The sequence below is a fragment of the Anas acuta genome, chromosome 8 (assembly GCF_963932015.1).
Source record: "Anas acuta chromosome 8, bAnaAcu1.1, whole genome shotgun sequence".
Lineage (NCBI taxonomy): Eukaryota > Metazoa > Chordata > Aves > Anseriformes > Anatidae > Anas > Anas acuta.
In genome coordinates, this window is record NC_088986.1 from 23,575,162 (window position 1) to 23,602,240 (window position 27,079).

Sequence of the window (27,079 nt, forward strand, 5' to 3'; positions counted from 1 at the left end):
ACACCTAGCACCCCTTTTGTGGCCCCGGGGGGAGCTGAGGGGGAACCGGGGAGGAACTGGGGGGGAGCTGGGGCGGTGAAGGGGGAACCGGGGCTGTACTGAGGGAACTGGGGGGGTGTTTGGGGGGTAACAGGGAGGAACTGGGGGGAACTGGAGCGGTGCTGGGGGCGAACCAGGGCTGTACTGAGGGAACTGGGGGGGTGTTTGGGGGGTAACAGGGAAGAACTGGGGGGAACTGGAGCGGTGCTGGGGGGGAACCGGGGCTGTACTGAGGGAACTGGGGGGGTGTTTGGGGGGTAACAGGGAGGAACTGGGGGGGAACTGGGGCTGTACTGAGGAGACATGGGGAGTGCTTGGGGGGTACCAGGGCTGTACTGAGGGGACCGGGGGGTGCTTGGGGGGGAACTGGGGCTGTACTGAGGGACCCGGGGCGGTGCTTGGGGGTACCGGGGAGGCGCTGAGGGGAAACCGGGACTGTGCTGAGGGGACCAGGGGTGTACTTGGGGGTACCGGGGCTGTACTGGGGGGACCATGGCGGTGCTTAGGGGTACCGGGGAGGCGCTGAGGGGAGCGGGGCGGTGCTTGTGGGGTACTGGGGCTGTACTGAGGGACCCGGGGCGGCGCTGAGGGACCTCCTGGCCGCGCTCCGCCCCGTTTCCGCCGTGATGGCGGCCGGAGCCCGGCGGCAGCGGCGGCCGAGCCGGGCTGCGGGAGCCGGAGGCGGCAGCAGCAGCGGCGGTGGCGATGGCGGCGATGTGAGGCGAGGCTGAGGCCGAGGCGAGGCGGCGCCATGTCGGGCTGCGTGTGGGGCGCGGCGCCGCCGCCGCCGCCGCCGCTGCTGCTGGAGGCGCTGGGCCGGCTGTGGGAGGTGCAGGCGCCGCTGGGCAGCGGCTCCTCGGCCTCCGTGTACCGGGTGCGCTGCTGCGGGGACCCGCGGGCCCCCCCGGGAGCCGTCAAGGAGTTCGTGGCCCCCCCGGCTCGGCCCGGCCCCGCTCGGCGCCCCGCTGCCCGCCCGGCCGCCGCTGACTGCGCCGAGTACGGGTTCCGCAAGGAGAGGGCCGCCCTCGAGCACCTCCGCGGCCACCGCAACATCGGTAACGGGGAGGGTTTGGGGGGCAGCTGGGGACAAGAGGGACAGGGAGGTGCCCCCCGAGGTGGGCAGCACCCCCCCTGGGGTTGGGAAGGGAGCCCGTGAAGGTTGAGCCGCCTGCTGCGGGTTTTAGGGTCTCCCCGTGGTGCTGGGGAGGAGCAGGGTGCATTATTGGGGTGTTTTTTCCCGTTCCTGATGTTCCCGTGGCCGTGTCTCTCCGCAGTGACGCTGTACGGCGTGTTCACCAACCACTACTCCGCCAACGGCCCGTCGCGCTGCCTGCTGCTGGAGCTGCTGGACGTCAGCGTGTCCGAGCTGCTGCTGCACTCCAGCAACCAGGGCTGCTCCATGTGGATGATCCAGCACTGCGCCCGGGACGTCCTGGAGGCCCTGGCCTTCCTGCACCACAAAGGCTACGTGCACGCCGACCTCAAGCCACGCAACATCCTGTGGAGCGCGGAGGAGGAGTGCTTTAAGCTCATTGACTTTGGACTTAGCTTCAAAGAGGGGAATCAGGTTGGGAACCTGCTGCTCTCGGGGCAGCCTGCTCTCCCTTGCGTCGCGCGGGCCTGTGATGCTTTCAGCTCCCGGGTGGAGGAGCAGAGGTGACCTGGTGGGGATAGCAGCTTGAGCGGGTGCTGAGGGTTTCCTGGAAGGCTAAAACGTGGTCTGGCCCGTGAAACAGCAGCCGGTGTTCCCGTTCTCCCTGCGTGTCTCTGGTTGCTGTTGATGTCAGTCCTTGTGCTGCCCACACCGTGGATTCCAGAGTTAACGATTCAGCTTCCTGGAAAGTTTGCTAGTTTTCATGTGGTCAGAGGAGTGAGAGCAGCCAGATCTGTAGGATCTCTCTTATCATCCCTTATCCTACATAGTAGTAATCCAGGCTTCGCCATCGGTCAATTGCATTATCTCTAGCGGCGTCCTTGCTCCTGTCTTTACTTTCATCCTATCTTCAGCAGCTTCCCTTTTTAAGTCTGGATGTTTCTTTCCCACGTGACTGGGTTGACCAAAGCCCTGATTGTGGCCAGGCAGCATCTGTTCTGTCCTGACGTGGACAGATCTGTGCCTGTTCTGCTCTGCTCTTCCTGTTCGCTGAGCTTTCACTCCCTCTTCAGACTGTCACTTGTTTATTTTTGTAGTGACGGGTTTTGTAAGTTTGTCCTTTCCCCTCTTGTTCCCTTCTGTGGCCTCCAGTGAAAACAGAGGGCCTGTCTACAGAGAGCCTGGGGAGGTTCTGCTGGTGGCTTGACAGAATTTCCTTTCATCCCTCCCTCTCTGAGTAACCTTCTGTGAGGGTATCAGTAAAGCTTTTTATCAGATAGCCCTGTAGCAAATTAGCCTGTAATCACTGGGCGATGGGCGGTAAGTTGTAAGTAAGCTATGACTCTTCTTTCCACACACTGTCCTGGCTTCTCTTGCACTCTTCTCGTCTAAGAGGTTTTCAGATTATTATTTTTTTGCCTGCTTTACCTGGTATTGACAGTAAAGCTCACTGATCCGCCAATGTCTGAGGACTGCGTGGGTGACCCGTCCCTGAATTCCTTGGTACAACATCAGATTTTAACGTGTGCACTCCTTAACGACTCCTCCGTGTTGTGCTTTGGTCCTCCCACGCTCTTGGCTGAGCACCGTTCTGTGCTGGTAATCTGCTGCTGTCTATCAGCAGAAAACACTCTCCTGGTGTCCTGTGTCTGAGGCAGATATTTTTTTTTTCTTCAGGGCTGCGTTTTGCTGCTCGCTCTGGGAGTTGCCTCGTAATACTTGATGGTGCATTTTATTTGCTTCGACCCTTCTTCCAATCTGCCTTCTTCGGGCTGAGTTTCCTTCTCTGGTTCCCGTAAATATGCTGCCTGCTGGGGCAAACCTTCTGACCCTGCTTTGAATACGTACTGGCTGGCAGCCTCTCCTCCCCGCCCCTGCCATGTCTAGCTGCGGACATGTATGAATTCCTTATCTGAGTCAAGACCGTGTTCCTTGCGTTTGGGACAGCTCTGCTCGGCTTGTTCTTGCATAACTTTCTGCAGTTACTGTTTAACAGGGAATGGCTGTACACAGAGCAAGGTCTCAGCCACATAAATCTCTGAAAATACTTCAGATAGTAGGAGTGAAATTCCCTCTCTCTATTTCTGCTGGTGGTGTTGACCACGGCATTTTCCGTGTCTCAGTGTTGTTTGGTGGGGCTGCCAAACTGCTGCTTTCACTATGCCCGAGGTTTTGCTCTTTGCTGATTGGAGGCAGTACCCTACTGAGCAATTTGTGTATCTGTTTTTTTTTTTTTTTGGTTTATGAAACAATTTTAAGCTCTGTTGCCCAAAAATGTCTTTTGTAGTCTTTATTTCCGATTGGAGAGCCAGCTAATTTTGGTTTGAGTATATTCCATGGCTATGAATTCACAATCCTGTGCCTTCTTCGGGAAGTAAGCTTGTATATTCTTCTGTCATTCCTCGAGTCATATCAGGGCATTTGAAACGAGCCCTCCTATATCAGAAAGATCCAGCATCCAGTTTATCACCGGGCATTCAAAGGACTTGACAAACCCACGGCTGACTGATCTGGCGTCAGCTGTGAGCAGGAGGTCGGACCGGAGACCTTCCGAGCAGCCTCTCCAATCAGCCCGCGTGCGATTCTGTGATTTTGCTGTTTTCTTTTCATCAGACAGTGTGTGGGTATTTGCCTCTGCCAGCCACAGCAGCCGAGCAGGTATTGATTGCTGCAGCACTTCTCGCTGCGAGGGGAGAGGAGGAAGAGGCGCGTGGGAAGCGCCTTTGATAATTTCCTTGTCTGAGTGTTAGATGCCTGCTTCGTTCTTGTGATGCTGTGTTCCAGAGAACAGCAGCAGCACTTGAGTAATGGAAGCTGTTACTGATCCTCACCGCTCCTTCTGAGCGTTTTGTGCTCGTACAGCTGATGTGGGAGCACGCTGTGGGTGCACCACCCTTATCCTGAAGCTCCCGGTGTCCTCCGTGCTTGCACAAGGTTAACAGGCCAGTCCACTGTCACGTCCAGCCTCTTCCTGCAGGCAGTGCTGTCCTTCAGAGAGCTCGGATGCTCGTGGGGTGGCTGCTGTTCAGCTGGATGATATTTTCTCTTCCAGTCTTATTTTTTTCCCCTTCATCAGCACAGCAGCACAGCAGGCTGAACGAACTGCCTTCTGGCGCGGTGCTGTCTGTCAAGCCAGCAGCCGTATTTTGGTGACCCGTTAGAAATTGCCCCTGTAAACTGATTTAAGGTTAGAGCAGAGAGCCTGGATCTGCAAAATTAACCTCTTTGTGTTTGTTCGGCCTTCTGCAGGATGTGAAATATATTCAAACAGACGGGTATCGGGCTCCAGAGGCAGAACTGCAGAACTGCCTGGCACAGGCAGGGCTCCAGAGCGAGACGGAGTGTACCTCTGCTGTGGATCTGTGGAGTCTGGGAATCGTTTTACTGGAAATGTTCTCAGGAATGAAACTGAAACATACAGTCCAATCTCAGGAATGGAAGGTGAGTGAGAGCTGCTCTGGGCGTCCTTGTTTATGCCAGGCAAGTCCTCCTGCTGCTTGTGTGCACCTTGGATTTGTAAGGTAGCACCTGGCAACTGGAGAGCGTTTCCTTGATGTGTCTATAATCCTATTGTCCTGGGTATTAAGGCTTCAAAGCCTTAGAGACCTGCCTGCCCTGTGGGACTGACGTGTCTGAACACTGCCTGTGTACCGAAATCCTACAGCTCCAGGATTCTGTGTTCAGAGCCTGTGTCTCCCCAATTAACTGGAAGTTAATTATGCTGGCTGTAGTGCCGCACAGACAGAGGAGCAATGTGCACGGATGATGGCTACTATTGCGCTACTATTTCCTTTCATCCCTAATTACCACTTATTTTTCTTCCCAGGCAAACAGTTCTGCCATCATCGACCGCATTTTTGCCAGTGAAGGGGTGGTTAATTCAGCCATTCCAGCTTATCACCTCAGAGACCTTATCAAAAGGTATCTTCCTGCATTTACTAAGCGTTGCTTAAAGATGTGCCCCGTGAAGTCTTGTGCTTCGGAGCCCACACCTACCACTTTTTTTTAATGTCCTTGCCACTATGCTGGTCATGAGTGCAAGCATTAGCTATATTAGCTGTGCTTTCATTAGCCCTGTGTTATTAGCTGCTCTGAATCCCATTTTTGACAAGATGTGGGAGCTTGTTGAAGTACGATGGCTTTTATGAGACTGCATGTGTGTCTGAGGCAGGAGCAGAGTGGCCTGGAGAGGTGGAGCTGGAACATGCAGTGTTCGTTCTGAAATTCTAATGAGCAACTTCCATAATTCGGTGCTGAAAGACATCTCAAAGCAAAACCTCCTGTATTATGTACTTGAAATGCTCTCAGAGGATCCTTTGGTGTGCTTAAGCTGTGAATTGGAAGATGTGCTCTTGACTGTTCTCGTTGTACCATAAGCACCCAAAAGCTAGGCTATTCCTCGGTGCTGGCTGCCAGCCCAAGGTGAATTGGATGCAGGAATGTCACATGCAGGAGCATAAGGATCTCTCTTCTCTTGCAGCATGCTTCATTGTGACCAAGGAAAGCGAGCCTCCGCTGAAAAGGCTTTATGCAGCCCGTTCTTCAGCATTCCCTTTGGTAAGCTGTGCACATGGGCCCCGCTCGCAGCTTTGGCAGCATATCCTGGGGGCAGTAGGGGTGTGCAACTGCTCCTGCTTCTGTCCTCGCTGCTGCTCCCTGTTGTTGTGCCACTTCTCAGCCCTCTGGTAGACAGGTCAGACAGGGCACTTAGCTGGCATTATGACCCTTAAGGTGTTTTTGAAGAGTGCAGAGCTACTTATGGGAGGCTGATGGCTTTTACATGCCCCCAGTTCAGAAGCTGGGAATGGGAGCAAGCTGGTGGGTGCCTCTGCTGCTGCCTCCTCCTTGCAGGCCGAGCAGTCCCGGTGTGCTCTCACGGTGCTTCAGTGTGTCTTGGGGCCTGCCCAGGAGGGTGTGAGCCTACGTTTGCAGTGACAAAAGTCACTGAGGATGTCAGGGCCTGCCTTTCCTCACATCCACATGGCAGGTCAGGCAGTTGTCGCTGTTGCTTTCCTTCCTGCCAGTTCTGCCTTAGAGCAGAGGGAGCAGCGTTTTGGCAGTACTTCCACATCTTGTTTCAAACACGCAGACCTCTAACTGTACCCTCTTGTACTAGGAAGGTGCTTCTGTGGGTAGTGCTACAAGTTCATAAAACAGCTTCGATTTTCCTTTAGTTGCTGGTTCTCTCCTTTGCCTAGCTTACACGTAAGCGTGTCTGCACAAAGCAGCATTCACTGCTGCTTTCCTAGGAAGTCAGAATGTGAGCTGTCACTACCTTCACTTGGCCACAGTTACTCTGTTTAGAGCAAAGACAGCTGAGAACGGCCTTCCTTGTCATTTCCAGCCAAGACGTGACTTTCCAGTTACTCAGCTTCTTTCCTGAGCTGCTTGTAGGCTGCAGCCAGCTGTGTTGTCAGTGCAGTGGGTGTCACTTGGGACTCTGAATGGGAGCAGAGGTGCTGGGCAGAACGTCTGTCCTGGGACAGAAGGGTGTTGCAAGTGCATTTGTCACTCGGTTATAAGAAGACAGATGGCTCCGGGTTGTAGGGGTTGGTTTGTCTCCCTCCTCTGAGAAAGACACAGATGTACTTGAGTAAAAGGAGCTGCATGTAAGGCTGAGGCAGTGGTTAAATGTGTTTCAGTTCCCTATTCCTCTGATGCTATCTCTGGGTTGCCAACAGCCCTAAGGAAGAATGGTCACAGCAGTTCTCTGGGAGCCGCCTGTGACACCTCTCTTTGAAGGGATGCTCCCGAGTGCTGCCTGGGCATCGTCTAGATAAGGCCTTTCATCCTCCAGGCTTCTCATTAGGATTCCTCCGTGTCACACGGTGGAAGATTTACAGCGTGTTACTTGACTGGCATCTCCTCTTGCCCTGTGAAATCAAGGCTGTGCCTGTGCAGGGCAAAGATGTCAGCTTCTTGCACGCTGTGTGTTTAGTGTGGAAAAGTATTTCCAAGGGAGCAATCACCGGCTGTCTTTGCAAAGCTAGTCAGAGGGCTCAGGCTGGAGAACCGGAGCCGTTTCTTCCCTTTTCTCTCCCGTTTCATTTTCAAATGTGAGACCCGTGAGCCCTGCTGTTGTGTTCAGCTGCTGTAGGTGGCTGATACAAGTAAAGGTATGTTCCTGCTCTTTTCACACAGTGTTTAGGGAAGAACCCGAGTATAACCTAGAGTCAGCTGAGGCTCAGGTCCCAAGAACTGAAGTTACAGAAGCTCTCTGGCCCCTTCCCAGCTTGGCTGGAACCGGTAACAGGAGGAGCAGGTTACACAGTGGTTCTTTCATCTTCTTGCATCGCCGTGTATAAAAGATAGTTTGCTCAACTACCACAGCCCTTGAGGTCACGTCAAATTCTAAATGTGAGCTAGGCAGACATAATTCTAGTCTTAATTGCTCCTAGCTTTGTAATTTTAAAAGCAATTTCAGGTGCTAGCCTCGGTATAATTGCAGAGTACACTGAATCCTTTGGGAGAGCCTGTTAGCACGCAGGCAAAGATAAGTTGGAAACGGGGAAAATGCATTACCTGTAAATGCAGGTAGTGATGGAGCAGAGCTAAACTACTGCAAAGAGCAGTCAGTTCTTGTGTACATTGAGTCAGATTCATGTTTTCTTGCTCCTTTGATTTCCTTTCTCTAACTGTGGGTGTCACGCAGCTCCCCATATCGAAGATCTGGTGATGCTCCCCACGCCTGTGCTGAGGCTGCTAAACGTTCTGAGCGATGCTTCTCTGCAGAGCGAAGAGGAATATGAAGGTTGGTGTGTGCTGTGCCAGTCACGTGTAGCAAGGTCATCTCACTGCTTTGTTTGGATTTGGGGTGAGAGAGCAAGGAGAAGAGCAAATAATAGACACAAGAGCAGTAGCCAAAGAGCTTCTCAGCTGAGTTCTGATACCTAGAGGGTCAGCTGCACTAACAGGGAATAGGCTAAGGCTGAAAGATTGAGCCAAAGAGCAGAGCTTGTAGTGAGTTCCTGAAAGATCTCAAATGTTGAAGAAGATTGATTTTAATTTTCCTCTCTGGTTAAATGCTCACAGAGCTTGTGATGTGTTTGTGGCTCTGAGCTGCTGCTGAACATGTACAGGGCTCTGTGGAGCCCAGGAACAGGATCCTCAGAAGTTTGCTGGTCTACAAAAGTCACAAATCCTGAACGTTTTGGCTACTGGAAGGCTTTGTGAGCAGGAAGGACTCGCTGTCTATGTGCTCCCGAGGCCTGGTGTCAGGGATTTACAGCCTTCAGGTGTGTCCCCGGGCCTCAGGTCAGACACTGTCCTGTTAGGTGGCTGCTCAGCAGTGTCAGCCTCTGCGGTGATATTCCCTGATTATTTTAAATCGAGAGGAAAAGGCTGTGTTGACTGAAAGGTCTTGAGGTGTTCATCTGGCCTTTTTTTTGCTTCTTAGCAAACCCTAGTTTGCAACGTGAAAGGCAACCGGCTCTTTTCTTTCTCAGATATCCTGGAAGACATCAGAGAGGAGTGTCAGAAATACGGACCGGTGGTTTCCTTGCTTATTCCAAAGGAGAATCCTGGTAAAGGCCAAGTAAGTGAAGGGAGGGGAGAGGCCGTGCGATTCCCACGGACGCTGTGTGCTGCAGGACTGCTGCTCAGCTTCTGGAAGTCTCCTGGCTGACAACAGTGCTAAAAATATCTGGGCCTCTTGAAGGACAGCGCAGGTTCCTGCCCGGTTATGCAGGGTTCCCTAACCTGGGAGGGCCCCAGACGAGAGTTAAAATTGCAGTTCAGAGATGCATCTTCTTCCTTTTTAGCTTCACTGCTCTGGACTTAACCGAGGATAAAGGGGAAAAATTTGCTCAGGAGCTGTTTCCCCAATTGCAGGGGCGGGAGGGAGCGGGTGGCCGTGCTGCCTGGAGGCTTCACTTTTCCTCTCTCTTTTTCAGGTCTTTGTTGAATATGCAAATGCTGGTGATTCCAAAGCTGCCCAAAAAATGCTGACTGGAAAGATTTTTGATGGCAAGTTTGTTGTGGCTACGTTTTACCCACTGAGTGCCTATAAGAGAGGATATCTGTACCAAAACTTGCTGTAGGCAGTAGCAACAATCAGGAGAGTTGTCTTGCTCCTCTTCCTCACGTGTTTTACAGTTGAATGTACAAAAGAGCTTCCTAGCCCTGCTTCTGAGTCATCCCTAACGAAGAGATGCGAAGGACTGAGAGGGGCTTTGAAACCTTTACTGCTGCTTTGTGATGTGCAGAGGAGGCCTGGGTGGCTTTACGCGTGTGCTTGTGTGTGTGTGTGTGTGTCGTGCTTGCTCGTTTACACTAGGCGCGTGGCTTCGCCTGCCCCGGCAGGCGCTCGGGTGCCGAGGGTGACCGTGGGGGCCTGGGAGGCAGAGCAGGTCGTGGCAAGCACTCGGGAGCGCTGGAAATAAGAGCTGGAACCTCACCTTAGCGCCCGGTTTCGCTCCGGGGAGAGCAGAAGGCTCTGGCTTTGAGCCTTTGCATCCCCCAGAGCAGAAGGCAGCGGTGAAATCAGATCTGCTGAGCCACGCAGCCTCTCCTGGCACAAGCTGGGCCTGGGGAGCGAGCCGTGGGGAGCCAAATTTGGGTGCCCGGGTGGGCAGGAGCTGCCTGGCTGGGGATGGACACCAGCAGAGCAGCGCCGGCCTCGGTCCCAACACACCCTGGAAGCACTTTGTAGCCCGAGGTGATGTGAAAGCTGTGTCGCGTGGAGTCATCTTCCCAGCCCGTACCCTGCGCCAGCACTGAGGCTCCGAGCTCTGATGCCAAATCCTCCGTAGTATGTGAGTGTCTGTAGGTGATATTTTTGGAAGGGAGTGCGGCGGCACGCGGTATTCGTTGTGTCTCAGCAGGACTTCAGCCTGCGAGTCTTAGGAGAAATGACAAATATTTATCTGTTGTAGGTCCCACGCTTGGCTTTTCTGTGTTGTGCAGTTTGGTTTTTTTTGCATTAACCCGTTAGACTTGTCGTAGGTTAGAAGCACTGACACTTTTGGTCCTTCAGAGGTGACACAAAGGGCCTGAGGCAATCTGAGATCCTGTTTGGAAAGGGCTGGGCCGGTAACCAGGCTTACCTGGCCGGATTCGTGTCTTTCCCAGTGTCCACGGTGGGTTTTTGGGACAAGGACCTGGGCGAGCAGCATCCCTGCTCCCCCCGAGCACTCTCCCTGCTCTCGCAGCTCTAAAGCACAGGCAGAAGATCTCGAACCCTGCTGAAATACTTGAGGGCAGCTCCTAAACTGCCTCTGCCCTGCCCTGGAGTAATAACCCCAGTTACCTTGCAGTTTACGTCCTCGTGGTTTACTTCTCGCATCTAGCTGAGGCTGGACTTGCTGGAATCCTGCACTTAAGTGGTCCTCCTGGATTTTGCCCCGCGTGCATGCGTGCAGAACCGACGTCTGTAGCATTTCACGGGTGTCCGTGCTGGCGTGGAGTCCTGTCTGCTGCTGGTGTGGAGTCCTGTCTGCTGTCGCCCTTGCCAGCCTTCCCCAGAAAGGACCAATCCCTTCCAATTTCCCTTGTCGCCTTTGAGATGGTAGAATTTTCCAGGAAAAAAAAATATAATAATAATAATAATAATAATAAAAATCCCGCAGTGAGTTTTGAGGTCTGATTTGCTGGTCAGGCTGTTCCCGGGACGATGCTGCTTCGGTGTACATAGCTGTCGAGCAGCTTTGCATAGGTGGGCTGTGTGATCCAGTGCTGTTCAGTTACCTGTCCTTGCGGCGAAGCACCTTTAGCACCTGGAAGGAGTCGGACAATCAGTCGGGCGAGGGGTTTCTCTCCGTGACGAGCAGCGGTGAGATTGCTGACAGCACTCTGAACGTGGCCAGGCAGTGACCGAGCTCCTCAGCTCCGAGCTGGTGCTGTCTCTGGCAGGCTTAGCCATCGATAGGAGCACCGTGGCCCAAAATCCACCTTCAGTGCCACTGTCAGCAGCACCAAGCTGGCTGTTGTGTGCCTCGGGGCTGATGCTCAGCTGAAGACAAGAGCCGTGCCAGGATTAATCCCTGGAGAGGAGCTGCAGCGCGGTGAAGTTGCTCTCCCAGGATTTGGCTGGGGTTTTGTTCCGCTGTTTCAGTAGGTCCAGGATTCTCCCTGCAAGCTGTGGGAGCGTGGAACAGGGAAGTTTAGGAACTCCTCGGAGCAGGATTTATCCCTCACCATCTGCCTTCAGCTTGGCAGAGGGAGGCTGTGACGCTCACCCCGGTGTCTCGGCACACCACCCAGCCCTGTTAAACCTGTGCTGCTGAGCCCTGGCTTGGCACAGCCGCCTTCCTAAAGCTTCCCCCTGTGCCAGGCGGCTGAGTGCTGGATCCCGGTGATCAATAAAGGATGCTTCGAGACAAACCCCTGCTTCTGCCATCTTATGGGGGGGACATGGGTGTGTGTGTCATTGCCTGGTGGGCTTGGGGGCTGCCTGGGGGGGACGCCTTTCCCTGTGCGTGTGCAATGCTCCTTTGGGGTTGGGGGTGGTGTTTATTGATTGTTGTTTATTTATCGTTGTTTATTGATTGTTGTTTATTGATTTTTTACTACTCCCCACCCTTGGCCTCGCTCCTGCTCAGGGAGAGACGGGGTAAGGCCGAGCTTCCCGTGGTTCCTCAGCTCCCATATCCTCTAGGGGGAGTCCTGAGGGGGCGAGGAGCGCTGTGAGGGGGTTTGGGGGGGGTCCTGGCACTGTTTGTGGGGTTTTTGCAGCCCCCCCCTCTGTGGGGCCGCGCGGCCGAGCCCCCCCCCAGCGGCCACCTCCCGCCCTCCTCTGCTTGCCCGCTGACGTGGCGCGTTGCCATGGCAACGCCCGCCCCGCCCCCCGGCCGCTCTCATTGGCCGCCCCTCCGCGCGGCGGCGGTGGGCGGAGCCTCCCGGCGGCCCAATGAGAACGCGCGGCCGAGGCCTCCGCCGCTTCCCATTGGCCGCGGCGCGGCGGCCGGGGGAGTATAAAAGGGGGGCGGCGGCGCGGCGCGGCCGGCGGCGGCGGCGGGATGGAGGCGGAGGAGGAGGGGGCGCTGCTGGCGGCGCGGCTGGCGGCGGGCGGGCAGGGCCATGTGCTGCGCTTCTGGCCGCAGCTGGGCAGCGCCGAGCGCCGGGAGCTGGCGGCCGAGCTGCGGGGCATGGACGTGGCCGAGATCAACCGCTTCTTCCGCAGGGCGAGGGGCGGCGGCGGGGCTGCGGAGGGGGCTCCGGACGGGAGGATGGAGCCGGTGCCCCGGGACGTGCTGGGCAGCGCCTCCCGGGACCGCGGGCTGCTGCCCGGCTGGGAGAGCCGCGGTAGGAGCCGGGGAGGGCCGGGGGGGGAGGGACACGGGGCGGGGGGCTCGGAGCCGGGCCCCACGCGTGTCCTCGCGTCCCCGCAGGGCTGGCGGAGATCGCGGGGGGCCGCGTGTGCGCCCTGCTGCTGGCCGGCGGGCAGGGCACCCGCCTGGGCGTCCCCTACCCCAAGGGCATGTGCGACGTGGGGCTGCCCTCCAGAAAGAGCCTCTTCCACCTGCAGGCCCAGCGCCTGCGGAGGCTGCAGCAGCTGGCGGAGGAGCGGCACGGGGAGCCCTGCTGCATCCCATGGTGAGCTGCTGGGCAGGGGTGTCCCTCCTTCCCCCACCCTGGGTGTCCCCCCCTGTCACTGCCCTGGGTGCCCACCCCCCTGCCCGGGGTCCCAGGGGTGCTCCGAGGAGGTCCAGCAGGGTTTTTTTGGGGTGTTTTCCCCCCCCCCAGGTACATCATGACGAGCGGCCGGACCATGGAGTCCACGCAGGAGTTCTTCCAGAAGCACCGCTACTTCGGGCTGAAGAAGGAGAACGTCGTCTTCTTCCAGCAGGGCATGCTGCCCGCCCTGGGCTTCGACGGCAAGATCCTGCTGGAGGAGAAGGGCAAGATCTCCATGGCGCCAGGTCTGCGGGGCCGAGGGCGAGTTTTGGGGACAGCCGGGCCGCGTGTCCCGCTGCCCCTCGCCCTGCTCCCCGCTCCTCTCAGCCCTGACGGCTCCCGGGGGGCAGCTCGCAGCATGACGCAGGCTGGGAGGTGTCGGTTTTGGCAGGGAGGACCGGGGTGGGGTGCAGCCCGGCGGGGGATCCTTCGTCATGCTGAGCACATTTCCCGGCTTTGGGGAGGATTTGGAGGAGGAGGAGGAGGGTGGGTGTGGATGGCTCAGCAGGACGGCCGTGTGTCACCGCACCCCAACGCCTTCTCCCCCCCCCCACAGATGGTAACGGGGGCCTGTACCGGGCCCTGGGGGCGCACGGCATCGTGGCCGACATGGAGCGCAGGGGGGTGCACAGCGTCCACGTCTACTGCGTGGACAACATCCTGGTGAAGGTGGCCGACCCCGCGTTCATCGGGTTCTGCTTGGAGAAGGGAGCCGACTGCGGTGCCAAGGTATTGTTCCTGGGCTGCCCTGCTCCTTGCGTGGCTTCCCTGGGCCTTTTTATCCTTCCCCACCAGTCCCCTGTATCCAAGAGAAGAGCTACGGGGGGCGCAGGGTGTTACTGACCCCGTCTGTGCCATCCTGGCACCGAGCCTGGCCCCGTGCCCCACCTGGAGGATGTTGCACGCCCAAAGTTTTACTCCATCAGCAGCGAAAGGGGCTGAGCGCTTGTGTTTGCGTTGGGCTTGGCTCTGGCAAACAGGTGACAGGGCTCGCTGTCCTTGAAGCTTTCAAGCTGGGAGGCAGAAAGCTGTCAGTCCCTCCCTCTGGCAGGAGGAGGAAATGAACCCAGATGTGCACAAAGGGGAGCCCCGCGTGCCTCTGGTGGCCTGACTGGGCTCAGGTAACGCGTCGGGGTGGCTGTGCCGAGCTGGCAGCCCTCTGCTGTTCACGTGGGGGCCAAATGCCAACATTTACCTGTGTCCTGCCAACATTTACCTGCGTCCTCTGCCTGCCGCACGCGGGCCTGCTGCCAGGTCCTGCCTGCGCCCTCTGGGTGCGACTGACAGCCGTCACCCAGCCCTGCCACCGCGCCCTCTGGCCACCGTCACCAGGACCAGCTGGGCTGCAGCATCCTCAGCCCTCCCCTGGCCCTGCTTCCAGAAAAATGACCCCATGGGGGCTGCTGGATATATGGGACGTGTCGGGGCTTTTCCCGTGGGCAGGTGGTGGAGAAGACCAACCCCACGGAGCCGGTCGGCGTGGTGTGCCGCGTGGACGGCGTCTACCAGGTGGTGGAGTACAGCGAGATCTCCCTGGCCACCGCGCAGAAGCGGGGCGCGGACGGGCGGCTGCTCTTCAACGCCGGCAACATCGCCAACCACTACTTCACCACCGCCTTCCTGAAGGACGTGGTCAAGTACGGGCTCGAGGGAACGCACGGCTCGCGTGCTCTGCCCCGTATCTGATGCCTGTCCCCTTCCTGTGAGATTTGGGATGGGTGCTGCGTGCCAAAGTGACCCCCCTCTTGGCTTCTCGCAGCACTTACGAGCCGCAGCTGCAGCACCACGTGGCCGAGAAGAAGATCCCGCACGTGGACATGGAGACGGGGCAGCTGGTCCAGCCCGAGAAGCCCAACGGCATCAAGATGGAGAAGTTTGTCTTCGACATCTTCCAGTTCTCCAAGTAGGCCCTTTTCTCTCTGCGGGGGGGCGGGCTGCTGACCCTACAGCCGGGAGGGGCAGAGGGAGGGAGCGGGCACATCTCCCAGCCGTGCCCCTGACCCTTCTGTGTCCCGCAGGAAGTTCGTGGTGTACGAGGTGCTGCGCGAGGACGAGTTCTCTCCCCTGAAGAACGCGGACAGCCAGAACGGCAAGGACAACCCCACCACGGCCCGGCACGCCCTCATGTCCCTGCACCACCGCTGGGTCCTCAACGCGGGGGGACACTTCGTGGATGAAAACGGCACGCGCATCCCCGCCATCCCGCGGTGAGCCCCTGCTCTCCCTGCTTTCCCCCAAAACCCTCTGCCTTCCCGTGGGTGATAGCTGCTGGGAAGAGGAGCCTCCTCCGTCCCCTTGGGCTGGCTGTAAAGCACCAGGCAGTCCCCAGCCCGTCCGTGCTCCTGCAGCCAGCACCGCTGGAGCCCTTGTCCCGGGTGTTTCGTGGGGCAGAGCCGGGCGTGAGCTGCAGGAGGAGCTGTGGGCCCGCAGGAGCTGCTTCCCTTCTCATTTCAAGCCCTGGGAACTGCACCCTGCAGTCTCCCTTGCGGCCAGGGGTGCCCGTGCGGCCCGGAGGTGGCTCCCCAAAGCCCGGCACAGCAGCCAGCAGATCGGAGCAGCCCCCGCCTCGCTCTGCCCTCTCGTTTCTCTATCCCAGCCTCGTTAACCCTTGTTTATTCCCACTAGCCTCCCAAACGGAAGGTCAGACGCCCCCCCGGCCGATGTCACCGCCAAGTAACTATTCGTGCAGCCGGGCTGCAGTGCATGGTGGCGGGGCTGCGCTCAGGGGCTAACGGGCTCCGGGCAGCTCTCCGGGGACTAACGGGGGCTCGGGGCGCATGCTGGCACCGGGGCACGTCTCACCGTGAAGGCTCCTGCAGGTGGGCGATGGGTGGCACCGCTCCTGCCTGGGGCTCCTTTCTGCAGAGGCTGAGGGTTTTGCGCTGCTCCAGCACCGCAGGATGTGAGGAGCAGCGTCCCCAAGGAGTTGGGCTGCCCGGTTTTGGTGCAGGAGGGCAGGCAGCCTGCTGCTGGTGGGCAGCAGCACAGCCTGGGAGCTGTTGTGAAACACTCTGGAGTTTTTTTTTCTCCTTCCTGGAGCAGCAGGCAGCACGGCCCGGGCTCGTCACGCAGCGCAGCCAGCTCCGACCCCGGCTGGTCCCGCAGCTGGAGGTGGCTGCTCTCCTGGTGGCTGCCAGACGGCCGCCAGCCCGGCCCCTGGAGCGGGATTAAAAACACAAACTGGCCTCCAGATCGTGGCTTTGATGTAGCACATGTGAATCTTAACGTGGGCGGTCAGCTGTGTTGGTGTGATTTTAGTGAGCTCTGACGAGCCAGGCTGCGAAATTGGTGAAAGCCCCTGGCTAATGAGGACCTGGAAATTTATGGGAAGAGGCTGGAAAGTGTTAAGAAGTGTTAAAACAGTCTCTGGGACAGCAGGCGCAGGGAACACCTGGGGCTTCAGCTTAGCGTGTGCCCCTGGGATAAGTGAGAGTGGACGGGCAGCGAGCTTGTCGCCTTCGTGCCCTTCCCCAGCAGCCGCACCTCCTGCGGCTTTGGGGCGGAGATGTTCCTGGTTTGTAACTCAGAACTCCAAGCGCTCTCAGGTTTATGCTGGTTAGGACGCAGGATAAAGGATGCAGCTCCTAAATGAGCTCGAACCCAGTCAGCCTGCAAGGAGAAGCCAGCAGGAGGAGGGGTGAGCGGCTCGCTTGCGGCACCGGGTACAGGGGGCTGCGCTCTGGGGCCGCAGGTAGATGCTAGATCCTCCGGGGAACTGCACCTCGAGCTCTCTTCCCTTTCAGCTGCTGCTGGTACCTAAACCTTAGCTCGCACCTACCTGGAGGGCACGGCACGCGAGGCTTGACTAACCCGGGGAGCGGCACCGCCTGGCTCAGCCCGCGGGGCTCCCGGGGGGCAGGCAGTGATGCTGGGGGGGTTTCTCTCCGCAGCCTGAAGGACGCCAGCGACCTGCCCATCCAGTGTGAGATCTCTCCCCTCATCTCCTACGGCGGAGAGGTAAGGGGCTGGGCTCTGACCCTAAGCACTTAGAGCGTGCCCGCCTTCGTTAAGCGTCCTAACGAGCTGCTTCCCACACCCCGCCAGGGCCTGGAGAAGTACGTGAAGGACCGCGAGTTCCGAGCCCCTCTGATCATCGACGAGGACGGGATCCACGAGCTGGTGAAGAACGGGATGTAGCGGCAGGCACCCCGTGCCCTGGACACATGAAGGTTTTTGGCTGGGGCTGCCGGGGTTGGTCCTGCTCCCTCTGAGCTCCTGCAGAGGAGGACGCAGCCCGCTCGGTTCCTGGCACGCTGTATGCTTCTATTTATATTTTAATTTAAAAACCAAACACTTTATGGATTTCCCCTGCCACGAAGCACAGCTGCGGTGCTGCTCTTTGCACTTGAGGCTGTGGGCATTTATTTTTAAACGTGTATATAGGAACAGTCATTGTACATGCAGAGGATTTTTATGGTACGGGGCTGGGGGTGATCTTTTGAATTTTTATTTTTCTCGAATCTACATGGCTATTTTTTTTAATAGGGTTCTCGTCATTGCCCGTGTCCTCCCTTTAGCTCATCCTTTGTATGTTGCACAACTGGAATTGCCTGATTAAACCCCTGAGTCCCTCCTGTCTGTCACCAGGTGGTGCTTTGTGCCCGGGGCTTTCCGCAGGGGGGCTGCTCGTGGAGCGGAGCCCGACCTCTCCGTGCTGAGCTCCCAGCACGGTGGGGAGGGCTGCTCGGGGAGGAGTTGTGGGCATGTTCTCTTGGAACAAATCGCTTGTTTTTAGTGTTTCTTGGGAAAACGGGGCTGTGCTTTCCTCGGGAATTCCTGGGAATGGCTGCAAGCCTCGGGCAGGTAGGAACAGGCAGGTGCACAGCTCCATCGCAGCGCAGGACAAAGCCAGCCCGGCACCGTGCCCTCGGGCAGCATCCTCCGGTTTGTGGGAGGACACTTCGGCTCCTGCGTGGTGTCGCCATGCCTCGGGGCACAGATCTCCACCACGGATGTCACCGAGTCCCCTGGGTGCTGAGGTTGTGCAGCCCCGGGCTCAGACAGGGCCGTGCGGGGGGTCCTGGCTGCTGCTGGGGTGGGCTGGTGGCCACTGGTCCCGGGGGAAATGGGGTGGGACAGGGGCTGGCGCAGAGTGCTGCGGGTGGTCTGCATCCCCCCGCCCTGTGTCCCCACACACAGCTCTGCTGGCCCAGGGAGCAGCCACCACAGGGAAGGGAGCCCCCAAAGCAGGATGGGGCGCAGGGCACAGCACGCGGGGGGATGCAGGTGGTCCCAAACAGCAGCAGGGGTCTGCAGGGTGCAGGGGGGGCTCCGCTGGCTCCCCGGGTGCTGAGGAGGGCCGGGGAGGAGGCGGTGTTTGCCTTGGCCGCCGGGCTGTGTTTGCACACCGACACCTCTGCACCAGGTCCTGGGACAGAGCCCGCTGCCAAGTTATTTCAGCGCTAATTCCAGGTGGCAGCGGGCGAGCGGGGCGGGCTGGCGGCTGTGCCGCCGTGCACGTAGGGGATTCGGGGGGCATCCCGCAGCGGGGTGACCCCCTGGGGCTGTGGGGTGGCACAGCCCTGCGGCAGGCACTGCTCCTGCCCGCCCCAAGGGATTTGGGGTGCCCGCCCGGGCCGAGGGTCCCCAGCGCCCCAGCAGCACCCTGCTGGGCAGCCGATGGCTTCCAGCGCAGCTGACTCAGAATTTGTTTGTCTGCAGCCCAGCTGGGCCGGCAGTTTGGCAGCGAGGGCTGGGTTGGGGTTTTGGAGCGAGGCGGCGGCACTGGGGCAGGCGCCGGGTCCGGCTCGGGGTGCCCGGCAGGGTGGGAGAGTTTTTGGGGCCGCTGCTCGGGGAGGGGCTGGTGTGGGAGCGCGGCTCCTGGCCACGTGCGCCCTGCGGGGAGGGGGCTGCAGGTCCCAGCACCCCCAGCCTGGCTGCCAGCATGGGCGCTGGCACAAAATCCAGCAAAAAAAACAGAAATACTACTAATTTTTAAACTATTGCACAAAAAATGATTCGAACCCATTATTCCTGTTTCCTCCGTGCTGCGTCGCGCGCTCGGTGGCCACGGTGCCGAATCGCTGCCTGGAGGCGGTGTGATGAAAACCCAAATTTCAGCGTGCGGCCTGGGGAGCCCCCGGGCTGCTCCCGCTCCCCACGTGGGGCAGGGGGCTCGGCCGCGGCACCGCCAAGCACAGGAGCTCTGCAGAGCAATCGGGGGGCCCTGAGTGGGTTGGCACCCGGAGAAGGGACCGGGGAGGTCGTGGGGGCTCCTCCATCACTCACATTTTGGGGAGCCCCTCGTCTGCGTGGCACAGGAGGAGGGTCGGGGCACTCCGTCCTGCTGCCTTGGGGTTGAGCACGGAAAGAAAAACGCTGCCTATTGCTTTAAGCTCTCTCACCAGCCACAGGTCTCTTTTTTTTTTTTTATATTTTCTCTCGCGCTATGAATGGGTTTTGCTGTAAATTATAGCTTTGCGCACATTCCCTCGGGTCGAGGAAAATAACCTCCGCCGAAAAGCCAGCCTGGATTGGTGACTGGCTCCCCCCCTCTCCGCTCCCTAATTGAAACCAAATGTGCAAGATGTAGGATTGTGGGATTTCTGGCCGGCTCCCAGGAATCCGCAGAATGCGAGCGCGCTCGCAGAGGCATCTTGCATCAGCCCGGGGAAGTTCGCTCCTCGCCTGGCTCCCCCAGCCCGGGCGAGGAGCGAGGAGCCCGCCCGCCCACCACCGCCTCCCCGCTCCGGTGAGTCTCTTGGGGTCCCTGGGGAGGCCTTGCCGCCCCGTCCTGGGGTTTTGGGGGGATGTAGGCTCTGCCCTGCTCTGCCCGGGACCCCAAAGCTGGATCGGGTCCCTCTGTGGGGCCAGGAGGGGATGGGGCAGCAGTGGCTCCGCGTGGGGCAGCATCCCTGCCTGGGCTGCTGGCGCTTGGCCTTTTCTCTCCGTTTTTCCCCTTCTGCCAACGTTTTGCCCCTCGCTCTGCGCCTGGCCAGCGTTTCCTGGTGTCTCCTCCTCTCCCTCCTGCGTGTGCTGGCACAGCCGGCGGCGGTGCTGGCCGGCCACGGTGGCCCTGCTGTCCCTCTGGTCCCCGAGCTGGGCACGGGCTCGCTACAGGGCGGGGACATGGCACGAATTGTCCCCATCCCGGCGCTGGGGACCTGCTGGTGGCTTCCCGTGCCGTGTGGCCGTGGCGGGGCGATGCCGTGCGGCGTGGCACGCAGCGGGAGGAGGGCCCCAGCTCCCGGCTGCCGGGGGGCCCGTGCTGGGTGCAGCGCCCACGGGGCCACGTCCCCAGCCCTGCCACCACCCGGCCGTGCTCTTGGCATCCCCTTGGGGTGGCCGGTGGCCCTGGGGACACACCGGGTGCTCCTCGCGCGCTGCGCCACCGCAGTGAGCCCCTGGCTGGGGAGACGCTCGCAGCTCCAGAAAATGGGGCTGCATCCAAGGCAGCCGAGCTCCAAAATGGCATTTTGGGGGAGGAGGGGGACTACGCGTCCCGGCATGCTGCTCTCTGCTCCTGTAGTGGCTGCGCCAGCGGCACGGCACGCCGGGGGCTGTAGTGCCAGGCCCCCTACCCAAAACTCTGCCCACCTCAGGCCTTGGCACACCCCGGTCGCCTGCTCGCCCCACGCCAGCCTCCTTCCCGGCAGCGGGGTGTGCTTTACGGCACCCGCGGGCTCGTTTCTGAACAAGCATGGGTTTTGTTTATTTATTCATTCCCCACCTTAATTTTCCCTGCTAATTTCGGTAGAACAAGAAAAGAAGGAAAATAAAAGGCAAAACAAACAAACAAAAACGGAAGCGGAACAGGGAAGCCTGAGGGAGGATCTCCCCAAACGCCGTGCAGTAACAATTTCCAGCACTCGGAAAACTTTTTGGGTGAACCTCTTCGGGCGAACCATTGCAGAGCCAGCCTTTTTGTCAGGGCTGGCGGAACAAAACCGCTTTCCAGCCGTCCTGCCAGCAGCGCTGGGCTGCTCGGACCATGCGCGCCTTCGCCCGGCGCCGCCTTCCCGCTGCCTCCAGCCTGGCTGCTGGAGCAAACGCCCCTCCGTGAGCCCAAACCTGAGCCCCTTCCCTCGGGGAGGTGGCAGCATCTGCTACCCTGATGCCTAAAGAGTTTACTCAGCCTGAAAGAATAGTGGGAAAAAATGTCTGCGGATATGCGCTGGAATGCGGGAGGAAATTGAGATTTTGGGGCCGGAGAGATTGGATCCGTCAGCGAGCAGCGGAGCCTCGCGCGCTGCTCACCAGCCCCGAGCTCTGTAGGTGAAATTCCCGTTTGCAACCCAGCTGGCTGGCAACGTGGGCTGCTGCCTAGGATTTTGGGGCTGGGAGCAGGAAAAAAAGCAGCAGGGAACAGCGCCAGGGGGTGCCCCGTGCCCACCGCCTGCTCCTCTCTAGCTGTGCTCACCTCCTCCTGGGCAGCTCCCTCCAGCCCGCGGCTGGCTCTCACCCCTCTGGTGACACCGAGGTTGGCACGGGAGCGGAGAACCATCAAAACAAACACGGCATCAATCTCGGGCAATTACCTGCTATTACGTCTCCGCAGCCAGAAGGCAAGGAAAGCGCGCTGCGCAACGTGATAGCGCTGCCACGGGCCGAGCTTGTGCAACGTGCTGCTTTCCAACCACCCCCAGCGGGTCTGCCCATCCATCCGGGACGGTGCTGACCCCGAGGGGGGCTTTTGGAGGCTCCGTGTGCTGCCCGTGGCCCTTTTGGCAGCAGGGGCTTGGGAATGGGGTGCCTGAATAGCATCACAGAGGCTCGGGGGGTTGGCAGCAGTGGTGTGACCCCCCCTGGCCGTGTCTCCACAGGACCGCCGACATGCCAGCCCTCCCCACGCCGCTGCTGGTGCTGCTGGTGCCGCTGCTCTGCGTCCTACAAGCTGCACGAGCCCAGGTCAACCCGGGTAAGTGAGAGCCCGGCAGCAGCTCGGTGCTGGGGCCGAGGCAGGGCTGGCCTCACCTCCAGCTGGATTTGCAGCTTGGGAATGGGATGAGAGCGGTGCCAGGCGCGCCGCAGGCTGTGCCCGAGCCGTGGGTGCTCGGTGTTACCGTGGACCCGCACGGTTTCCTCGGGGCAGTTTGCGGAGGGAGCTTTGTGGGGCCGGAGCTGGCGGGGAGAGGGTAAACACGGCCAAACAAGCCGGCCTTTCAGCAGCTCTCCTGGCAGCCAGGCATGAAAAAATAACCCGTGGGGATGCGGTGCCGAGCAGGGGGCGCAGCCCACCCGCCGCTCCGGGTACTTTTCCACTCCCCGAGGGGCCAGCAGGTTTCGTCCCCTGCTACCAGGGGCGGGTGGGGAGCAGTGAGGTGGCACGGCTGAGGGCAGGTGGCTGCGGGTGGGATTTGGGGCTCGGGATTGAGCCCTCTGGTGCCCAGCGGCTCTCCCACCAGCACCAGGCAGGTGTCGGGGACATCCCCTCACCCTTCGTCCCTCCTCCTCAAGCCGGGGGGATGGAGCACGCTGCCCCCCCTGCTGCTGCACGGGGTGGTCACGGTGCGGAAAGGTGACCTAGATGGGGAGCGAGGGGGCACCCCGCTCAGCACCCCGCTCAGCACCCCGCTCTCCTCGCAGCGGTGTGCCGGTACCCCCTGGGAATGTCGGGGGGGCACATCCCCGACGAGGACATCTCCGCCTCCAGCCAGTGGTCCGAGTCCACGGCCGCCAAGTATGGACGGTGAGTGCGGGGCACCGGCAATGGGAGACCCTCAGGGGGGACCCTTGGGGGTGCTGAGATGGCACAGGCTCGGCTAGGGGGCACGGGGACAGCGTTGCCCACCTGCAAAACATCTCTCCACCCTCCCCGTGGCGCTCGCAGGCTGGACTCGGAGGACGGTGACGGTGCCTGGTGCCCCGAGATCCCGGTGGAGCCCGATGACCTGAAGGAGTTCCTGCAGATCGACCTGCGCGCCCTGCACTTCATCACGCTGGTGGGCACCCAGGGCCGCCACGCCGGGGGCCACGGCAACGAGTTTGCCCCCATGTACAAGATCAACTACAGCCGGGACGGCACCCGCTGGATCTCCTGGAGGAACCGGCACGGGAAGCAGGTGGGGAGGCTGCCGAGCGCATCCCTCGGCGTCCCCGCGGGGCGCTGGGGCCGTGCCCACCGCCGTTGTGTCTCCCCAGGTCCTGGATGGCAACACCAACCCCTACGACATCGTCCTCAAGGACCTGGAGCCGCCGCTCATCGCGCGCTTCGTCCGCTTCATCCCCGTCACCGACCACTCCATGAACGTCTGCCTGCGTGTGGAGCTCTACGGCTGCGTCTGGCTCGGTGCGTGCTGGGTGCTTTGGTGCTCATCTCCCTTCTGTCTGTCTGTCTGTCTGTCCGTCTGTCCCATCGGGGCTGTGCGGGGCCCTGGGGCAGAGCAGCTCACGCTCCCTTCCCCGCAGACGGGCTGGTGTCCTACAACGCGCCGGCTGGGCAGCAGCTCGTCCTCCCCGGCGGCACCGTCATCTACCTGAACGACTCCGTGTACGACGGGGCCTTCGGGTACAGGTGAGGAGCGGGGTTTTGTGAGGCCAAAGCTGCAAGGATATGGGGTCCCCCTGCTTCCAGGGGCTCTGAGGAGCCGTGAGGTGCCCAGGCTGCTGCTCTCATGAGCTGGGCACCATCAGGCTCCCGGTGCTCACGAGAGCTCCCCAAATTCCCCGCCTGTGGCAGCATGACGGAGGGGCTCGGCCAGCTGACGGACGGCGTGTCGGGGCTGGACGACTTCACGCAGACCCACGAGTACCACGTCTGGCCGGGCTACGACTACGTGGGCTGGCGCAACGAGAGCACGGCCGGCGGCTACGTGGAGATCACCTTCGAGTTCGACCGCATCAGGAACTTCACCACCATGAAGGTCCGTGCGCCCCGCGTCCCCCAAAGCCCCGTCCCCGTCCCCGTCCCGTGGCGGGCCGCGCTCACGGGCTGCCCCACAGGTGCACTGCAACAACATGTTCGCCAAAGGGGTGAAGATCTTCAAGGAGGTGCAGTGCTATTTCCGCTCCGACGCCGGCGAGTGGGAGCCCAACGCCGTCTCCTCGGTGCTGGTGCTGGACGACGTCAACCCCAGCGCCCGCTTCGTCACCGTGCCCCTGCTGCACCGCATGGCCAGCGCCATCAAGTGCCAGTACTACTTCGCCGACACCTGGATGATGTTCAGCGAGATCACCTTCCAGTCGGGTACCGGCACGCTGACAGCCCCCTGCTGCCGGCCCCGGGATCCCTCCTGCGTGGGGCATTCGGAGGGGAAATGGGGCTGGGGGTGCCCATGCGCCCACCCCGACGGGCTCTTCTTTTCCCTCGCCAGACGCAGCCATGTACAACAACTCGGTGGCCCCCCCGGAGATGCCCATGGCCCCCACCACGTATGGTAAGGCAATGGAAAGTCGGTCACCCTGAGCCGGGCAGGGCTTGGGGTCACCTCCCCGTGGGGAGATGCTCGGGGGGGCTCCAAAAGGGGAGAAAAGGGGGGGGCGGGGGCTGTCCCCTCGGCCCAGCACGACCTGCTCTCGCTGTCCCCTCCTGCCAGACCCCACGCTGAAGGTGGACGACAGCAACACGCGCATCCTGATCGGCTGCCTGGTGGCCATCATCTTCATCCTGCTGGCCATCATCGTCATCATCCTGTGGCGGCAGTTCTGGCAGAAGATGCTGGAGAAGGTGGGCGCGTGCGGGGCGGCTGGTGGGCTCCCACCGCAGCCCCCAGACATCCGAGGTGTCTGCGCCAAACTCGTCCCTGTAGGGGCAAGGTGACCCACCGGCGCCACGCTGAGCCCTGGTGGCCTTTTCCAAGCCCTCCCCTCCCTCGTCCCCCTCTCGCAGGCATCTCGGAGGATGCTGGACGACGAAATGACCGTCAGCCTCTCGCTGCCCAGCGAATCCAGCATGTTCAACCACAACCGCTCCTCCTCGTCCAGCGAGCACGAGTCCAACTCCACCTACGACCGCATCTTCCCGCTGGGGCCGGATTACCAGGAGCCCTCGCGCCTGATCCGCAAGCTGCCCGAATTCACGCCGGGGGAGGAGGACACGGGTGAGGAGCGGGGAGATCCTCCTGGGGAGGGGGCACACCACGAAGCTGGTGCTTGAAGCCCGTCCTCGTGGTGCTGCAGCTCTGAAGGACACCGCGGCAGGGCTGGCCCCGCTGTCTCCCCCAGGCTGCAGCGGCCTCGTGAAGCCGTCCCCGGCCGCCGTCCCCGAGGGCGTCCCCCACTACGCCGAGGCCGACATCGTGAACCTGCAGGGCGTCACGGGAGGCAACACCTACTCGGTGCCCGCCCTCACCATGGACCTGCTCTCCGGCAAGGACGTGGCCGTGGAGGAGTTCCCCAGGAAGCTGCTGACCTTCAAGGAGAAGCTGGGGGAGGGCCAGTTCGGGGAGGTGAGGGGGAGCGGGGCCCCGATGGGGTTGGGGTGGGAGGTGCAGGGGGCTCCTGCTCGCTGCCTTCGCCCCAAAACGGGGCCTGGAGGGAGGGGGGAGCGCGGGAGGTGGCGGTGACGTCTGCCCCCGCAGGTCCACCTGTGCGAAGTGGAGGGCATGGAGAAGTTCACGGACAAGGACTTGGCCCTGCAGGGCCTGGAGGCCGGCTCCACCCGCCCCGTGCTGGTGGCTGTGAAGATGCTGCGGGCGGACGCCAACAAGAACGCCAGGTACCGGCCCCCCTCCCCACGGGGCTTCGCTGGTCCTAAGCTGCTCCCTGAGCCCCTGCGCACACCCCAAAAAGGATCAGCCCCGTGTCCGCCTGACCCCCGCTCTCTGTCCCCGCAAGGAACGACTTCCTGAAGGAGATCAAGATCATGGCGCGGCTCAAGGACCCCAACATCATCCGCCTGCTGGCTGTCTGCATCGCGGACGACCCGCTCTGCATGATCACCGAGTACATGGAGAACGGCGACCTCAACCAGTTCCTGGCCCGCCACGAGGCGCACAGCCCCCCGGACGCCCAGACGCCCACCGTCAGCTACCGCGACCTGCGCTTCATGGCCAGCCAGATCGCCTCGGGCATGAAGTACCTCTCCTCCCTCAACTTCGTGCACCGCGACCTGGCCACCCGCAACTGCCTGGTGGGGAAGCGCTACACCATCAAGATCGCCGACTTCGGCATGAGCAGGAACCTCTACAGCGGGGACTACTACCGCATCCAGGGCCGCGCCGTGCTGCCCATCCGCTGGATGTCCTGGGAGAGCATCCTGCTGGTAGGCGGGGGGGGAACGGGGTGTATGGGGCCACGCTCTGACCCTACAGAGGTGGATTGAGGAGCCCGGGGTATTTGGGGTGTGGCGCTGCCCACCCTGACCCTGATGTGCTCACTGTGCCCAGGGTAAGTTCACCACGGCGAGTGACGTGTGGGCGTTCGGGGTGACGCTGTGGGAGACCTTCACGCTGTGCCGCGAGCAGCCCTACTCGCAGCTGTCCGACGAGCAGGTCATCGAGAACACCGGGGAGTTCTTCCGCGACCAGGGCCGGCAGGTGGGCACGGGACGGGACGGGATGGGAGGGTTTTTCCCCCCCCCAGGACCCGCTCGGTGCCGCCCCATGGGATTTCCGTGTCCCTAACCCCATCCCCCTGTGCTCTCCTTTTCCAGACCTACCTCCCGCAGCCCGCGCTGTGCCCGGACTCTGTCTATAAGCTGATGCTGAGCTGCTGGCGGCGGGACACTAAGGACCGTCCCTCCTTCCAGGACATCCACCGCCTGCTCCACGAGCCAGCCGGCGACGAGTGACCCCGTTGTGCCCGGCCCCACGGGACCCCCCCTGGTTTAGGTTCTCGCTGCACAGCCTAGGAGGACAAACCCCAAAGAGGACGGGGACGGCACGGCCCCGCAGCTCCCCCGCTGCCCCGGGCTGACTGCAGGTTATTTATTGAGCCCTGCTCCTGGTGGCGGCGGGACGGAGACGGAGTGGACACCAGGAGCCGCGTGGTTATAGGGCGGCGAACTGGAGCTTTTGGGGGATTTTTGGGACGTGCTTGTTCCCGCGTGGCATCCAGCCTCTGCTGCCGGCCCGCAGACGGACTGATGGACAGACGGACAGAATTACGGACAGTAGGGCCCGCCGTGGCCCTGACCGCGGCTTATGGGGTCGCCTGAGCCCCCTGTGCCCTATGGGGCCCCCCGTCGGGCCCCCCGGCCGCACACCCCACGCGGACCCTCGTGCTTTGCCGGCCCCGTCCGCGTCGCTGCGGCCCCGCGGGGCCCCGCTCGCTGTGTTCTGGGGGGGCCCCTCCTGGCGGGGGCCGCCCCGCTAAGAGCCCCTCGCTCCATCACCCGGCCTCGTGGTGTCCTTTTTGGGGGGGACAGACCCTCGGGGGGCAGCACGGGGGGCTTTGGGGTGCCCGCGGGGGGCGCAGGGAGGAGGACGAGGGGTGGGTGGGGTAAGGAGGGGACCG

The 27,079-nt window shown here is 60.8% G+C and overlaps 3 protein-coding genes across 7 annotated transcripts; all 3 read left to right on the plus strand.

The window, feature by feature from the left end:
- Positions 1–634: 634 nt before the first annotated feature.
- UHMK1 (U2AF homology motif kinase 1) lies at positions 635–10,701 on the plus strand. Its single transcript, XM_068690770.1, has 8 exons — positions 635–1,094; positions 1,314–1,606; positions 4,382–4,573; positions 4,959–5,053; positions 5,613–5,689; positions 7,785–7,883; positions 8,578–8,666; positions 9,025–10,701. The coding sequence occupies exons 1-8, from the start codon at positions 791–793 to the stop codon at positions 9,169–9,171; spliced, it is 1,296 nt and encodes a 431-aa protein (XP_068546871.1). The 5' UTR covers positions 635–790; the 3' UTR covers positions 9,172–10,701.
- A 1,362-nt stretch (positions 10,702–12,063) lies between these two features.
- On the plus strand, positions 12,064–17,323 carry UAP1 (UDP-N-acetylglucosamine pyrophosphorylase 1). 3 transcript variants are annotated; one of them, XM_068690766.1, is made up of 10 exons: positions 12,064–12,373; positions 12,460–12,664; positions 12,815–12,990; positions 13,302–13,474; positions 14,189–14,382; positions 14,505–14,648; positions 14,764–14,952; positions 15,371–15,418; positions 16,636–16,702; positions 16,790–17,323. In XM_068690766.1, the coding sequence occupies exons 1-10, from the start codon at positions 12,088–12,090 to the stop codon at positions 16,880–16,882; spliced, it is 1,575 nt and encodes a 524-aa protein (XP_068546867.1). In that variant the 5' UTR covers positions 12,064–12,087; the 3' UTR covers positions 16,883–17,323. The 3 variants fall into 3 exon arrangements, with proteins under 3 accessions (XP_068546867.1, XP_068546869.1, XP_068546870.1); XM_068690768.1 differs by having other exon boundaries at positions 15,371–15,385; XM_068690769.1 differs by lacking the exon at positions 15,371–15,418.
- Positions 17,324–19,286: 1,963 nt separating this feature from the next.
- On the plus strand, positions 19,287–26,956 carry DDR2 (discoidin domain receptor tyrosine kinase 2). 3 transcript variants are annotated; one of them, XM_068690758.1, is made up of 16 exons: positions 19,287–19,436; positions 21,508–21,602; positions 22,271–22,373; positions 22,515–22,746; positions 22,826–22,973; positions 23,093–23,198; positions 23,364–23,547; positions 23,627–23,870; positions 23,998–24,060; positions 24,220–24,350; positions 24,513–24,723; positions 24,803–25,071; positions 25,204–25,340; positions 25,460–25,886; positions 26,011–26,160; positions 26,277–26,956. In XM_068690758.1, exons 2-16 carry the CDS (start codon positions 21,518–21,520, stop codon positions 26,412–26,414), a joined length of 2,628 nt encoding a protein of 875 aa, XP_068546859.1. In that variant the 5' UTR covers positions 19,287–19,436; positions 21,508–21,517; the 3' UTR covers positions 26,415–26,956. The 3 variants fall into 3 exon arrangements, with proteins under 3 accessions (XP_068546859.1, XP_068546860.1, XP_068546861.1); XM_068690759.1 differs by having other exon boundaries at positions 24,824–25,071; XM_068690760.1 differs by having other exon boundaries at positions 19,288–19,436; positions 24,848–25,071.
- Positions 26,957–27,079: the final 123 nt, after the last annotated feature.

Excerpts from the sequence above, each read along its gene's own strand:
- UHMK1 (XM_068690770.1), top strand. The coding sequence starts at position 791 with ATGTCGGGCTGCGTGTGGGGCGCGGCGCCGCCGCCGCCGCCGCCGCTG. Across the intron at positions 1,095-1,313 it reads CCGCGGCCACCGCAACATCG|TGACGCTGTACGGCGTGTTC; the intron begins GTAACGGGGAGG and ends GTCTCTCCGCAG. Across the intron at positions 5,054-5,612 it reads CTCAGAGACCTTATCAAAAG|CATGCTTCATTGTGACCAAG; the intron begins GTATCTTCCTGC and ends CTTCTCTTGCAG.
- UAP1 (XM_068690766.1), top strand. The coding sequence starts at position 12,088 with ATGGAGGCGGAGGAGGAGGGGGCGCTGCTGGCGGCGCGGCTGGCGGCG. Across the intron at positions 12,665-12,814 it reads GAGCCCTGCTGCATCCCATG|GTACATCATGACGAGCGGCC; the intron begins GTGAGCTGCTGG and ends CCCCCCCCCCAG. Across the intron at positions 14,383-14,504 it reads TTCCTGAAGGACGTGGTCAA|CACTTACGAGCCGCAGCTGC; the intron begins GTACGGGCTCGA and ends GGCTTCTCGCAG.
- DDR2 (XM_068690758.1), top strand. The coding sequence starts at position 21,518 with ATGCCAGCCCTCCCCACGCCGCTGCTGGTGCTGCTGGTGCCGCTGCTC. Across the intron at positions 21,603-22,270 it reads ACGAGCCCAGGTCAACCCGG|CGGTGTGCCGGTACCCCCTG; the intron begins GTAAGTGAGAGC and ends CTCTCCTCGCAG. Across the intron at positions 24,061-24,219 it reads CATGGCCCCCACCACGTATG|ACCCCACGCTGAAGGTGGAC; the intron begins GTAAGGCAATGG and ends CCCTCCTGCCAG.